The sequence below is a fragment of the Hoplias malabaricus genome, chromosome 7 (genome assembly GCF_029633855.1).
Source record: "Hoplias malabaricus isolate fHopMal1 chromosome 7, fHopMal1.hap1, whole genome shotgun sequence".
Taxonomy (NCBI): Eukaryota; Metazoa; Chordata; class Actinopteri; order Characiformes; family Erythrinidae; genus Hoplias; species Hoplias malabaricus.
In genome coordinates, this window is record NC_089806.1 from 13,637,962 (window position 1) to 13,652,076 (window position 14,115).

A 14,115-nucleotide genomic window follows, 5' to 3' on the forward strand; every position below is an offset into this window, starting at 1 on the left:
CATTGGCATATAATGATCAGAAATAGCCAGATCAATATTCTTAAGAGATGATATGAATTGTATTCTAGAAAATACAATCCTATTGCTGATTAATTATGCATAGTACCTCGGTGCATATTTCGTATGCATAAAACAATTCAACAACACTAAACGGTTGCTCCTTACCCTAATCTTCAAGCTAAAGAAAGTGCTTGCAGACTGAAAGTGACATTTGTTCTGTCCCATAGAGTTGCTTAATAAAGCTAATAAAACTGGAGCTAACTAATAAGACTGCTAAAAATTGCTAGTTTTAAATGTCTCAGAAATTGAACAACTTAAAGTGATGCTCAATTTGCATTCTGACAGGTCACAGTATACCCCATATTATACCGGAGCCAGTTTAGGCTAATTTTCAACCACATGAACTTAGAGAAGAGGCCAACAGTACAGCTAAAGACTTTAAAACTCAATTTTTTCACACCTCCACACACTCCATGCCTTAGTAGATGCCTTACTGATACCTTAATATATTTACCAAAATAAACATATGGTATCAGTGGTAATGTGTTCATTTCAGACAGGCCATAGCAGAAACTCAGATCATTCCACACAACTATTCTTGACCAAATGTGTCCATATTACACACTTATGTAGATATTACTAGTGATGGTTTTAAAAACACTGTAAGTGTTAACCTACAAACCTATATATAAAACATATATATATATATATATATATATATATATATGATTTTCGTTTGTCTTTACCTGAGGAGGTAGACTGCCCGCTCTATGTCATTCAGATCTTCATCTACTGTTAACTTGTCAATTTCTTCTGCAGTCTGTGAAATAACACATACAAAAAACATAAATAAATGAATGAATTAATGAAACAGCCAGGCCTTGCATTAATTAATCAGTCAAGAACGTGTTTTTTACTGATTTTTATCAAACATGATTTGATAAAATGAGTTTCTCTGTGTTTCCAAAGGTAGGCAGGCACTGACACAAGATTCCAACATCAGTCATGTAACCTACTTTGAAGTATTACATCAAAATCAACCTGTGCTTCATATGTAATTTTGGAACTAAATTGGTAAATGGACAGCAAACAGTTCCATCATTGCTTAAAGATGACTCAGCCAAATGTGTGAGGGGGTTTGCAGCGAGGCAGGATGTGAGGCACGATGGACTGCGTGGGCAGAAAGTGTGGGGGACGGGAGCCATGTGGGTGACGAGTCTATTACTTCAGGGCTTCTCTCATTAGCCAAAAAGCTTTTCTTTGGAACCTCCCTATAAAAAAGCACGTACAGAAAACACCCGCCCCCCCGTACGCAACAAATTCCTTTTAGATGGTACATGATGCGTCTGCTTGGGTAAGAGAGGATGAGAGTAACTTCATCCTACATGGTGCTGGGAGGTAGAGGAGATTTCTTAAAGGATACCTTGGTGTGTTTATTGCTAATGTTGGCTAATTGGGAGTGGAAAGAAAACAGGAATGCTGTCATCGGGCATGGCAGTAATCCTCAATAAGGTAGATGTACTGCAGTGGAGTGGAATGGAGGAGGCGAGGCAGAGATGCGCACAGCTGACAGAAACTGCGTCACTCACTAAAGCGAAGTGGGCAACCCCCAGCATCCCTAGCAGCCGTGTCTAGCCTCCTCCACAGTAACTCCTCACATACCATGCTTCTCAATGAGCAGTAATGGAACTGAAAATGAGAAATTGGAGTAGGACAATGGGGCAGCTGAACAATTTGGAATACTTAATATATATATATATATATATATATATATATATATATAAAGAGAGAGAGAGAGAGAGAGAGAGAGAGAGAGAGAGAGAGAGAGAGAGAGAGAGAGAGAGAGATAGATAGATAGATAGATAGATAGATAGATAGATAGATAGACGCCACAGAAGGCTGAAGGGTTAAAACTAATTATTTTATATATATGTGTATGTGTGTGTATATGTGTTTTTTTTTTCTTTTGAGTGTACTGGCCTTTATTATAATACACAAGCACTGTCTGTGTAGGTGGCAAGCCTTCACATACACAGGCTTGTACTTATATTTTTCTCTTAAGTCATTTTATGGACAAAAACACAATGGTAGTAACTGGAGCTGCACAATAATGTATGTTATTGTATTCATGGTCAATTCTGAGTAGATTGTGAATACCATCCATATTCAAATAACTTGGATTAACTTTGTTTCCCTACAATGGGAGTATAATTAGTCCTTTTGGAATGGGTTTAAATAACAATGTTGTTGCATGTATCTGTACAGATTTTGCAGTTCAGTGATGGCTTTAAATGTAGCACAGTTGGTGCATCCTGTTGGAGTCAAATAACTGTGCTACTGTAGGAATCATGATGGGATGTTTTGTGCCATATTGCCCAGCCCTAGAATGAAGAAATGATGACATGAATACCTTCAGACTCCTGCGTATAGGTCTCTCGATGAAAGTGAGGTCCTGCAGGTCATCTATCTGTCCAAAAAGACCGGACTGACTGAGGGTCATTTTGCTGACAAACATCTGGTCTCTCTCTCTGTGTCTGTCTGTCTCTCTGTCGTTTCTTCTTGATGGACGTGATGAAAAAGGAGTTGTCACAGCTCTGCCATGATCTGAAACGTACAAACTCTGATGTTGGCTTCCTTTGACGGGGAGAAGCAGATCGTTCCTTCCTCCCACGACCACAAGAAAAATACCTCCTTCAGGTTAGCAGGATTTAAAATGGCTATAACTAATTCATGGAAGTGTTCCAGGTTCTCAGAAGCCTCTAAGGATGACCAGTCGGGAGGAAAAGAGAAAGCACTGACGGCGCAGAACTGGGGTTTCGGGTGGGTTTAAACTTTGGGAGGAATATCTTCGACTGAATGAGGGGTAAGCTTCCCATTGCCGCTGCTGTAAGCGCTACGTGTTAACTCTTACATACACCTGGCGACGGTTGGCTTTGACAGAGACGTTAACACAGAACACTCAACCGCTAAATACAGGCTACTAGCTATATGACTGCTAGCGTCACAGAAATGAACGAAAAACACACACTACTCTCGTAGCACTTCGAAAACGCGCTCAACGTTACATGTCGAGCTGGAAGGTAACGCAAACGTTTAAAAATGTCCGTGTACGAGGCGACCCAACTCGCTACACAGTTCAAGCGTCGATAAACTGAAAACTAGCGACTGCTACCGAACCGAGCCCACAAACGTTACACAACGGCAGTCTCTAGCGTCTCCCAGACTGCTGGCTCTCCCACATTTCTCCCCTGGAAAGAGCCCCGGCCGTCGTTAAAGCCGTGAGTGAAAATTGTGCACCAGCTCCACACCACGCAAACGCACTGCACCAACTCAGGCGGTTTCTATGGCGACCGCATGCCACCGTAGTGTGGAGCGCTGAGCGCGTCACCGCGTTCGGACTCGGTTCGTCATCAGAAAAAACACCGTGAACCGAAACTACGTCACGCTCAGTGCAAGCGGAACACAAACAAACTCCTGATGTCGTACTAAGGTCCAGATACACAGGTGGGGGCCCTTTCCTTAGGCAAAAGTGAGGCCCGTCCAATAGGAAGCCTAGCTCTCCTCCTATTGGACAAGCATTAGTTTGGGCTTAAATAATCCCTCCTTTAAACTCTCCTAGTACTCACGCAAATGCACACAGTAGTGTAAAACATGAATGGCACTTGAAAAGACTTATTTATGCATGCATATATACATCCAATAATCAGCTTTCAAATGTATATATATATATATAATTAGTTATGTAACGTATAACATACAAACAGATCTACCACAACTGACCACCTCCTTGTTTTTACACTGTCCATTCTTACACCTCCACTGACCATACACAAGTGTTGTTTTGCATACATACATACAAACCCCTCAATGTAACTGCTGGACTGAGAATGGTCCACCAACTAAAGGTTTCCGGACAACAGCGTCCTTTAAATCTCCTCCATGGTGAACCAATGAGGTCGATGTGTCTAATCTGTAGAAAAAAATATAAAAAACTAAAATTATTCTAAATTCCTTAAGTCAATTCGTCCTTACTATTGCTTCTTAAAAGTTTGAAAGACGTTTGTTAGAGGGATGGCATTGCAGTGAAAGATTTAAAACCTGTAGCTGGCAGTTCTGCACGAAGCGTTAGGTTTTAAATAATAACATTATTTTGTTTAATGGCGCCCTCTGCTGTTCCTGCCGTTTGTAAGTAGCTCAGTTTAAACCCCTGAAAGGTAGTCTGTGTGTGTGTGTGTGTGTGAGAGAGAGAGAGAGACAGAGAGAGAGAGAGAGAAAGAGAGAGAGAGACTCCTTACTGCATGGACACCACTTATTTCCTGCTGTCTGAGCTGTGCTGAGTTACACTATGTAGCTTCCATGTTTACAGTGTATTAATAGGCACTGATATGCACTGCTGTTGCTACTGAAACTGTTGCTACTTTTATTCTGCAATCTACATGCTGTTTACTACACCATACCCTTATTAGTGAAACACTTACTGATGCTTTTCACCTAAATGTCACGTATATGTCATATATGTATATAAATCCCATACTTATAGCTTTGTGTTTATATGTACCCACAACAATTGTTTCTGACCATTATATGTATGTTCTTTTGCAGTATGTATCAATATGTATACAACTATTTTCTTTTATATCCTTCTACTTAAAAGAGGAGTGTAAGAGCAATAGAGAGATTGTGTGTGTGTGTGTGTGTGTGTGTGTGTGTGTGTGTGTGTGTGTGTGTGTGTGTTTGAGAGAGACAGATACTGTATCCAAATGTCTAGACTCTAGACTAGACCCAGTGAAGAATAAATAAACAAATGAAAAAATAAATAAGTTCATCATAAACCCATGCATAAACAAATGAATATGTTACACTAACACATAAGGACCAGACACAGAGTTTATCACACAGCAGGATTTCAGCAACATTTATATTATGATAAAAGGCGTTTATGAAATAGTTTCTATTAGTCATTTTATGGTAAACCATAATTAATTTTCAGATGTGATTTAAAACACAAGACTCTGTTTGAGCTCCAGGCCCAGACTTTCTGCAGTGTCCCTCATGAATGTTTTAAGATGCAGACCACCTTGTGGAACTGGCTCGTAACTCACTCACTCACTCACTCACTCACTCGATCAGTCACTCACTCACGTTTAGGAACTGCTCCACAAGAGGGTGCTATTCAGTGCTTTGCACAATGCTCTCACAATGACCTCAGCTCTCATGGCTGAATGAAACCAATTCTCACAGTAATGTTCCAGCAGATCAGGTAGCCTTTTCAAAAGAATAGGGACTGTTACAGCAGCACTTGATAAACAGGTGGACATACCTCTGTAAGTACAGTATGTACATTATCTGTCATTAGTTTGACCCTTCTGAGGGGGCATGTTTATTTACAGGCAGTAAAAAAAACCTTCAGCAAAGTCATATGGCATGTTATGTAAACATACCCTTTGCTTTAGTCCACCATGTTTAAGTGGGGCTAACAAATAGGAATGTGACTTTATTCTCATTTACTGGGCAAGGCCAATGTCACTTGCAACAAGACAGAATTACAGTAACTGAATTATTATAGCAATCACACATTTAGAATGGTTCATACACAAATCGCACAAGAATAAATTAATCTTAATTAACCTAAGCCATTTACTTAAGTTTTTATTAAGCAAGAGTTATTAATTATTATTAACATTTTAATAACAATTTAGAAATTCAGCACTCAACCTGGACTTGAACTTGAAAACTCCAAATGGTGGAGTGCAATGTAATTAACAGCCGTTATACTGACATATAGTGGACAGGATGTGTCAGAGAACCATTTTTTTAAACATTGAATCCCCATGTGTGTGACCTACTGTATGGAGCATAAATTGGTTCATTCAGGGACTACAAGGCAGTTTGATTCCTCATGTCACGTAATTTACAATTTAAGGACAAAAGTGTAAACATTACAAAAAGGTAAATAATCATAATTCTTTATTGCTTCTTTAAATAGCTGCTTTTCGGAGAACTGCCATATGGTCCCTGGCCCCAGCTCTCTCAGAAGTGAGGAAAGGCCTGCAGTCATCATTTCATGTGTCACTGAGACCCTTCTACAAATATTCCATAAACATTTGCAGGTCACTGGGGCAGAGATGTGAAACATGTTGAAGGGTAAAAGGCTTTTAGCTGGACCACAGTCTACTACAAACAACTGCAGTGCAGACAGTAACCACACCGGCTTTAGTCTTTTGAAAACTGGAGACTGGAAACTCAAGCAGCATCTGAACAGGTAGAATACAGATTTCCTTAAAGCATTTTTCCTTATATATCTCTAATCACAACTTTTGGCATCTGAACCAGTAGATATAACACTATATAATCTATATACATTTTTTTTGTATTATATGAGTGTTATAGAATAATTTGTCGTTCACTAATTAGCTTACTTTTATTATCTTTTTAACAAGGATATGCTACATTTCTTACAAATGGCATATTCCTAGCTGTTGATATGCTGTTTCTAAATACTTTATTTTTAATATTGATTACCCTGATTTCATCTATTGATACATCTGTTTGATAAATCTTTTTCTTAACTGTTGCTTAATGGCATGGATTTGGAATTTGATTTAAAAATATGTGCTAAATGTGTTATGAGTGACACATTTTTAGTTTTAGTTTTTTAAATGCTATGCTAAGATAAGACACATTTGTGCTAAATTGTATATATTATATACCCCAATCAGCCATAATATTATGACCACTTCCATTTTTTTCTACCCTCACTGTCTATTCTCTCAGTTCCACTGACCAAACAGGAGCACTTTGTAGTTCTACAGTTACAGACTGTAGTCTATCTGTTGTTCTGCATACGTTTTTGCCCTCTTAAACCCTGTTCTTCAATGGTCTGTACCCTCATAGGACCACCACAGAGCAGGTATGATTTGTCTGGTGGATAAATCTCAGCACTTCAATGATGGTGGTATGTGTTGTATTGGTATGAGTGGAACAGACACAGCAGCACTGCTGGAGTTTTAAACACTGTCCACTCTCTGTCCACTCTGTTAGACACATTTACCTTTTTATTCTACCTTGTAGATGTAATATCAGAGACAGTAGCTCATCTCTTGTTGTACAGTTCATGTTGGTCATCCTCTAGTCCCTCATCAGTGGTCACCGGACACTGTTGGCTGGACATTTTTGTTTGGTGGGCTATTCCCACTCCAGCAGTGACAGTGAGGGATATATATATATAAAAAAAAACTCCAGCAGCACTGCTGTGTCTGATCCATTCACAGCAGCACAACAAATATGATCTAATCACCACTATGTCACTGTCAGTGCAGCGGTGAAACATTTTCCAACGCACAAAACATACCTACACTGTGGGGGTCCTGAACATTGAAGAACAGGGTGAAAAGGTGAATATATATTTTTAATATTGTGAATGTTATTCATAAGCCAATGTGTCCTTGTGAAATATGTTGGCACATTTATGACAGTGGTATCACTGATCTAGATGCTTCCATGGATGTTCTTTTACCAGTGGTCATACCTTCACAGTAGAATAATGTATGTGTTATTTTTTTATCTGACAGCAGCAGATGAGTATGAGTATAACTGAGTGTGATGATTGTGGGGGAGTGTCTAAACAGCAGCTAGTTCAGCTGGCAGTGGAGCTGAGACTGGAGCAAGATGCTCTGGTGACCCGTGATCTAGTGGGCTTCACAGGTTCCCCCCAGAGCTATCCTCAGACTGGTCTTCTCTCTCGGGGCTCAGCACTTCCACTTGCTTCCACTGCCAACTATCATGGGTAAGCTTTTGTAATGGGAGTGTGTAATAGCACCATGCCTTCCTGAGAGTTTACATTTATGAGATGTTATTGATAATATGAGATGTCATTATTATTCAGGTCCTTTCTGGATATTAACCATGTTAGATACTTACAGAAACTATCATTGGCTGGATCTCTTACAGGATTTTTGTAACTGGTGCTTCAGAAAATATATAGACAATCACATGATTAACCAAAACATAATTCAAAGGCATTGCAAGGTCATGTTTAATAAGATCCTGATAAGATTTCTACATAGTATTTCTAGTAGTATTATTATACAGAATTAGCACACATGCTAGCCAGTGGTACCATTTTCTTAATCTGATTTCCATCTGAACAATGTATCCTAGCTGTCTAGAGCGTTTGCTCCTGGCCCAATGTCAACTGTCATTACTCTGCTCTACCAAGTGTTTATGTATAGTTGTTGGTAAGCATTAGAAAATACAGTGTTCTACATCTTGCATACACAAGCAGAACAAATTTAAGCTGCAAAACTGTCAGGACAAAATATCACTTACAGTGAGAGGCTTCTTCTGACACTGTATACTGTACACATTCGGGCACCTGTTCTCTCCTGCCAGGAGATAAGTTTATGAGGATTTAGGACTTGTCACTAATGCAACTAATGAGGATACAGTAGGTCAGTCACAACACCACACTGAAGCATTAGCTTTGTTTTTAACCCTTCAATGGATATCATGAAGCTGTCTTAACACATTCTGAAGTGAAATTACATCAAAATATACAAACGCAATCTTTAGGACAAAGGATGTATACTAGCATAAGCCTTCATACGGTTTTACGATGATTTATGTCAGTTGTCATGAACAAAAAAACGTATGGAAAGAAGTCTTCCATCACCAGAACTGCAGCTCTACAGGGGGAAACTGATTAGTTAAAATGAACATCTAGTTTGCTTATTTCCTACCTTTTAATGTATAATTAAACACAAGACACCCACCGACCTCTTTAGTATACTTGAGCATATTATGTCTAAATGCAAAAAAAAAAGTGTGAAAGCAATCCAAAGAAATCTAAATCTGCAAAATGTCCAATGTGTTCTTGGAGTGTGACCTTTGGATTTCAGGGATGATGAGACCTTGCTGATCCAGGCCATTCAGAACGGGGATGTAAGAGAAGTGTGGGATATTGTATTGTCTGAGACCACTCCAGGCAGCTCACTGGGACCAAATAAGGATGGCTGGACTCCACTGCATGATGCTGCTTATTATGGCCAGACAGATTGCCTGAAGATACTGCTCACAGGTGAGAGATAGATATCAACATCACATCACATTCCAAAAAAGTTAGCATCTCAGCAGTAAGATCATCATACAGACAATACGTTCTGGTTCCTTTCTAAATATGAAACGTTGGTATGGCCTGGAATGACATGCTGGATCTTGGTGCTTAGCTACTATTTGGGGAAACTTGACAATATACCATGTACGGACATTACAAGACACAAGACTGAATGGCTGATATTGAGGCTATAACCCAAGTGATCCAAAATAAACAGAAATTTTGCTTCTCACATTTTTCAGCTGCTCCATGGATGATCAATACCAGAACCCTTAAAGACCAGACTCCCCTCATTCTGGCTGTTTCTAGAGGACACTTAGCTTGCATGAAATACCTCTTGGAGAAAGGGGCAGACCCCAGAATTTCCACAACATCCAATGAGACCCCTCTTTATGAAGGTAAACCCTGTGTTCTTACAGCATACTTACTTAGCATGCATACATAATAATCATTGTTAAACCAATAAGCATGTTGCATATATTTCACCCCCAGCTTGCGCAAAATTGAATGTGCAGATGGTGCAGCTCCTAGTGCAGAATGGGGCAGATGTCAACCAGAAATGTTTGGAAGGATGGACTGTTCTCCATGAGGCTGTGATACAGAACAATCTGGAAATTTGTGAGATTTTAGTTGAGTATGGGGCTGCGTTCTCCTGTCCCAACAGCCACGGAGTGACCCCTCTGTTCCTGGCAGCCCAGTGTGGATGCGTTGAGGCTCTGAAATATCTGCTGAAAAGTGGTTTGTAAATTCATTAATAATATCACTGCAGGACTGTATTGTTGGAGAGGTTTTTCCCTCACTTGACATACGAAGTGGAATTTAAAAAGATTCAGATTGTCTGTTCTTATTTTGCAAATAAACAAGTGCAATTAATGTCAGCCCTGGCTTTAGGGTCAGTGTACACCAATAAATTGTTGCCTATGTGTTTATGTGTAAAGGTGCAGACATAAACAGTGAGGCAAAAGATGGAGCTACAGCTTTGTACGAGGCCTGCAGGAATGGTCACATAGAGATTGTAGAGTTGCTCCTGTCTCACAGGCTTGATGCAAACAAGCCCAGGAGGGATGGACTGTTACCTCTTCATGTGGCTGCAAAGTCTGGAAATGATGGGTAATGCTCAAATGCACCCATGAATAAGCGAATATCCATGATACACTTCACTGGATCACAAAGCCTTTACTGTAGCCTGGTTAAAGTCTCTTAAAGCTACAATTACTTTAGCTTTCATTTATATTTTGTTTCTATTTCAATATTATTAATTATTTTTTTATTATTCTGTGGTATATTTGTATATCACTGTAGAGACATTCTTCCAAAACAAAGAAAGATTAATTAGCCACTGCTGTGTGTTATGGGTGGTGTTTCAGTCTCACGTTAGTTTAAAATAAAACCCAATGTTCATACTGTAAAGGATATAGCCTCCCTGTTAATACCTGTTTCAACAGAAATCAAGATAAGGCTGTTACACATTTCAAATATCCAAAGCCTGCTTTACTATAATAACACAAGAGCCCAAAAGCCCACCCTCACCACTCAGTAAGATCTTTGGTTTTTGACTATGCAATTGACACCCTCTGCTTAGAATTTTAACCCTTAAATCCTGCAGCTTTGTGGGAGCCAGGCTGCCTGTAGTGCCTCTAGAACCTGACCCAAAAAGCTACATTATGAGACTAATTAAGCTGAATATTTATAGCAACTATGATCAGGTGTATCGTTAATGTCCTTGATTAAGATTTATGCCAAAACGTGTAGACAGATTTGGTTTCCGTAGCCTTTCTACAATAAAGGCCAAGCTTTTGAGCTCTACTATATTTAGCACCTATGTTTATTCCCCTTCATGTAAAACTCTTAATTTCCAACCTCCATTCATAGATCTGTAAGTTGTCTTAACTTCATTTTCTCCTCAGGATCGTGTCCAGGCTGTTTCCAGTCACTAGCAGATGCCAAATAGAACTCAGTGGCATCAGTCCCCTCCATCTGGCAGCTGAATATGATGAGGATGATGTTCTGGAGCTCCTGATCCAAGCTGGTTTTGATGTGAATGCTCAGCTGGCCCCTGAACGTTCCCGTATGTATGAGGACCGCCGAACCACAGCTCTCTACTTCTCTGTGGACAACGGCAATACTGAAGCTACCACCATGCTTCTGGAGGCTGGTGCTGACCCGAACTTAGACCCCATGAACCCACTTCTGTTGGCTGTAAGGAAAGATGATGTAGAGATTGCCACTTTGCTTATTGAGCATGGAGCCAATATCAGTGCCTCCATCCCCACACACCCCGCCACCTTCCCCGCCTGTGTGATGCTAAGCATGAGGAACCTCACCATGCTGAAATGCCTGCTGGACCATGGGGCTGATGCGGCAGCATGCTTTCAATGTGAATATGGCTTTAAGCAGCATCCAAATATGGACTTCACTCAAACCAGCTGTGAGCTTCTGTACAGGCCTCAGATAGCAACACACTCCTGTTTACAGGTATTTTTTATTATTTTTTTAATCTCCATCCATCAATACATTCACTAAACTGCTGCTAATTTGCCAGTTTACACCATGTGTTCAAATATTTTTGGACAGCTCTTATAACCAGTGAATTCCGCTATGTTAAGATGTACTCATTATGGACAAACAGCTTATATAATTTCTATTGAAAAGCTTAAAATAAAAGGGGATGCTCTGGTGCTTGCTATTTACAAAGAATCAAACAGCAGGTTATAAAATCACACAGCACTTGGCTGTGGAGCAGTGCAGCTGTATTCTCTGGGGTGATGGAGATCCTTTAAAAATATGTGGGATGAACTGGAGCAGGATTTGTGATTAAAAACTATTTATCAATACCTGACTACATAAATGTTTATGTTGAATAAACTCCCTATTAATGGCTATGGACATTACCTTTTACTTTGACACTGGCCACTGTACTGTACTGTACTGTACTATACAGTAGCCCCATTATAATTCAAGTGCTGGATGAGATTTGAGGGGGTTGGGGCAGTGAGTCTAATCTACAGCTGTGAGAGACTGGGGGACATACTGGAAAGGTTATGAAGAAGAAGAGGAATCACCTTTATGGGTCCCCTTATGGAAACGGATTCTCTGCACTGTTGTAGTGAACACAGAAACACACACTAGTGGGCAATTCTTCACACGCACACTAGGGGCAGTGAAAACACACACAAACAGGAGCAGCCAACTCTGTACCTAGGGGGCAGGTTGGAGGTTAGGTGCCTTGTTCAAGGGCATTTTTTATTCTTGTTGGTCTTGGGGACTGAACAGTTGAATAAAATATAAAGTGTTTTTTAAATGTTTTCTATGTTTGCAGTTCTGTGAGATGATCTCCCATCCTCTGGTGTCACACTGGGCAGGACCCATCATAGAATTGCTGCTGGACTATGTAGACCATGTAGGACTCTGCTCCAAACTCAAAGAACACCTGGGAAGCTGTGAGTCCTGGGCCCATATAAAAAAGAAAGCAGGTGATTATAACCAACCACTTCAAGCTGAATTGATAACATTGTTACAAGTAGAAAACTCTGCTCTTCTATCTAATGATGCTTTTATCTTCCCTTTGTCTCTAGTGCAACCAAAGTGTCTAATGCAGCTCTGCAGAGTAAGGGTCCGGCAGCTGGTGGGAGCAAAGAGATTGAAGTGTATCAGAACACTGGATCTTCCAGGAAGACTTATCCATTACCTAAATCATGATCAACAGAGGAACATTTTTTAAAAGAACAAAAAGTCATTTTTTTAAATATAAAACCTTAGGAAGTGGTTAATAATTTTACACTTTTATACTCAGTGCAACTGACATGACATGAATCTAGCTGATTTGTAGTCCCTGACTTAAGCAGCCTATGTTCCATAGTGGGTCTGCCACATGGGGCCATGTTTAAAATGATTTGTACATAATATCTGACGCATCCAGGCCACAAGGTGGCAGTGTAATGTTAAGAAGGCTTACTGAAGAAAGTGTCAGATACTCTGTTAAGCACTCTTAGGCATGTCTCATTGAGTAGAATAGTTTTGTGCCTCCTTTGTGTAACAGTGGGGGCAATAATGATGTATAAATAACTTATATTATATATAATAAAAATAAATACACTTTGTGCTATTGTCTTAAATCAAGCTAATGTAAAACAATGTTAAAAACACCAGAATATTCATATTTAAAGTTTCTACAGTTTTTTAAAGTATTACATTTCCATTTCCATTTCCACTCCACTACTCCCTGTAAACAAGGATCAAAATAGGTCTAAAAATTGTCAGTCCATCAAGGACATTTTTTAAACATCAGCAGACGTCCAAAATCCATCTTGACAAGTAAGTTAATATCGTTATTAATAACGTCAATGGACTTTTAAAATGCGTTTTAAACCAGATGTATCAATAGATTAAGTAATACAGAATTACACAATTCAGTTAGTTGGGGAACATCAATGGACATCCAAAATGTATTTTAAATAAGTCATTAAAATTTAAAAATATGTTATTAATGCTTTATGAATATACTAAGAATATTTTAATGTTACCAAGATTTTTTTCATTTGTTAAGTTTTCTGCATTTTGTCAGAAGTCTCGCTTCACAAATGCAGCATAGTACCACTATGATTATTGTTTTTAGACATATAAGATCCATGTTCATGTCACTGGTAGCACAAGGAGAGTAGGATACTTTTCTGAAAAACCGGAGAGAAATTATGAAGCATTGTGTAGTTTAACATCAGTACAAGTAGTATTAACACTGCTGCACACAAGTCCACAACTAGGGTAGACTTTGCCACTTGCAGCTTCCAGCAAGCTGATTGGCTGAAGAAAGGGACTTATCCAGTAAACAGACATCATGTTGAGTTTTGGGAGTATTGCCATTTATTTACCATCCAGTAAACTCCTTCACCATGGTCTTGTTTGGCTCCTACCAAATTCTCTGCTCTGGGACAGAGGTTTTTGACTATTTATGGTGAAATAATCACCACAGATTACGTCTTTCTGCACAGAAGTTTAAACTGTAA

The 14,115-nt window shown here is 39.4% G+C and overlaps 2 protein-coding genes across 5 annotated transcripts in view; one reads left to right on the top strand and one right to left on the bottom strand.

Annotated features, from left to right (window-relative positions):
- The window catches only part of ppp4r4 (protein phosphatase 4, regulatory subunit 4), a 30,275-nt gene extending 26,785 nt beyond the window's left edge, over window positions 1-3,490 (bottom strand). For 2 of the 3 annotated variants that reach the window (XM_066676412.1, XM_066676413.1), the window contains exons 1-2: window positions 2,411-3,490; window positions 747-820 (exon numbers count right to left, since the gene is read on the bottom strand). In XM_066676412.1, the coding sequence (XP_066532509.1) occupies window positions 747-820; window positions 2,411-2,515 (179 nt within the window). In that variant the 5' untranslated portion in view covers window positions 2,516-3,490. The remainder of the gene's footprint in view (window positions 1-746; window positions 821-2,410) is intronic. The other variant, XM_066676411.1, reaches the window with a different exon arrangement.
- LOC136701734 (ankyrin repeat and SOCS box protein 2-like) lies at window positions 2,585-13,092 on the top strand. 2 transcript variants are annotated; one of them, XM_066676414.1, is made up of 10 exons: window positions 2,585-2,697; window positions 6,111-6,262; window positions 7,572-7,786; window positions 8,898-9,076; window positions 9,355-9,510; window positions 9,605-9,850; window positions 10,051-10,222; window positions 11,020-11,587; window positions 12,432-12,585; window positions 12,688-13,092. In XM_066676414.1, the coding sequence occupies exons 3-10, from the start codon at window positions 7,578-7,580 to the stop codon at window positions 12,831-12,833; spliced, it is 1,830 nt and encodes a 609-aa protein (XP_066532511.1). In that variant the 5' UTR covers window positions 2,585-2,697; window positions 6,111-6,262; window positions 7,572-7,577; the 3' UTR covers window positions 12,834-13,092. The 2 variants fall into 2 exon arrangements, with proteins under 2 accessions (XP_066532511.1, XP_066532512.1); XM_066676415.1 differs by lacking the exon at window positions 2,585-2,697 and adding an exon at window positions 2,764-2,863.
- The last annotated feature ends 1,023 nt before the right edge of the window (window positions 13,093-14,115 follow it).

What these genes read in the sequence shown, in the direction of transcription:
- LOC136701734 (XM_066676414.1), top strand. Translation starts at nt 7,578, where the DNA reads ATGAGTATGAGTATAACTGAGTGTGATGATTGTGGGGGAGTGTCTAAA. An exon ending in CCTGAAGATACTGCTCACAG is followed by an intron (nt 9,077 to 9,354) that starts GTGAGAGATAGA and finishes CACATTTTTCAG; the next exon opens with CTGCTCCATGGATGATCAAT. An exon ending in TGAGACCCCTCTTTATGAAG is followed by an intron (nt 9,511 to 9,604) that starts GTAAACCCTGTG and finishes TTTCACCCCCAG; the next exon opens with CTTGCGCAAAATTGAATGTG.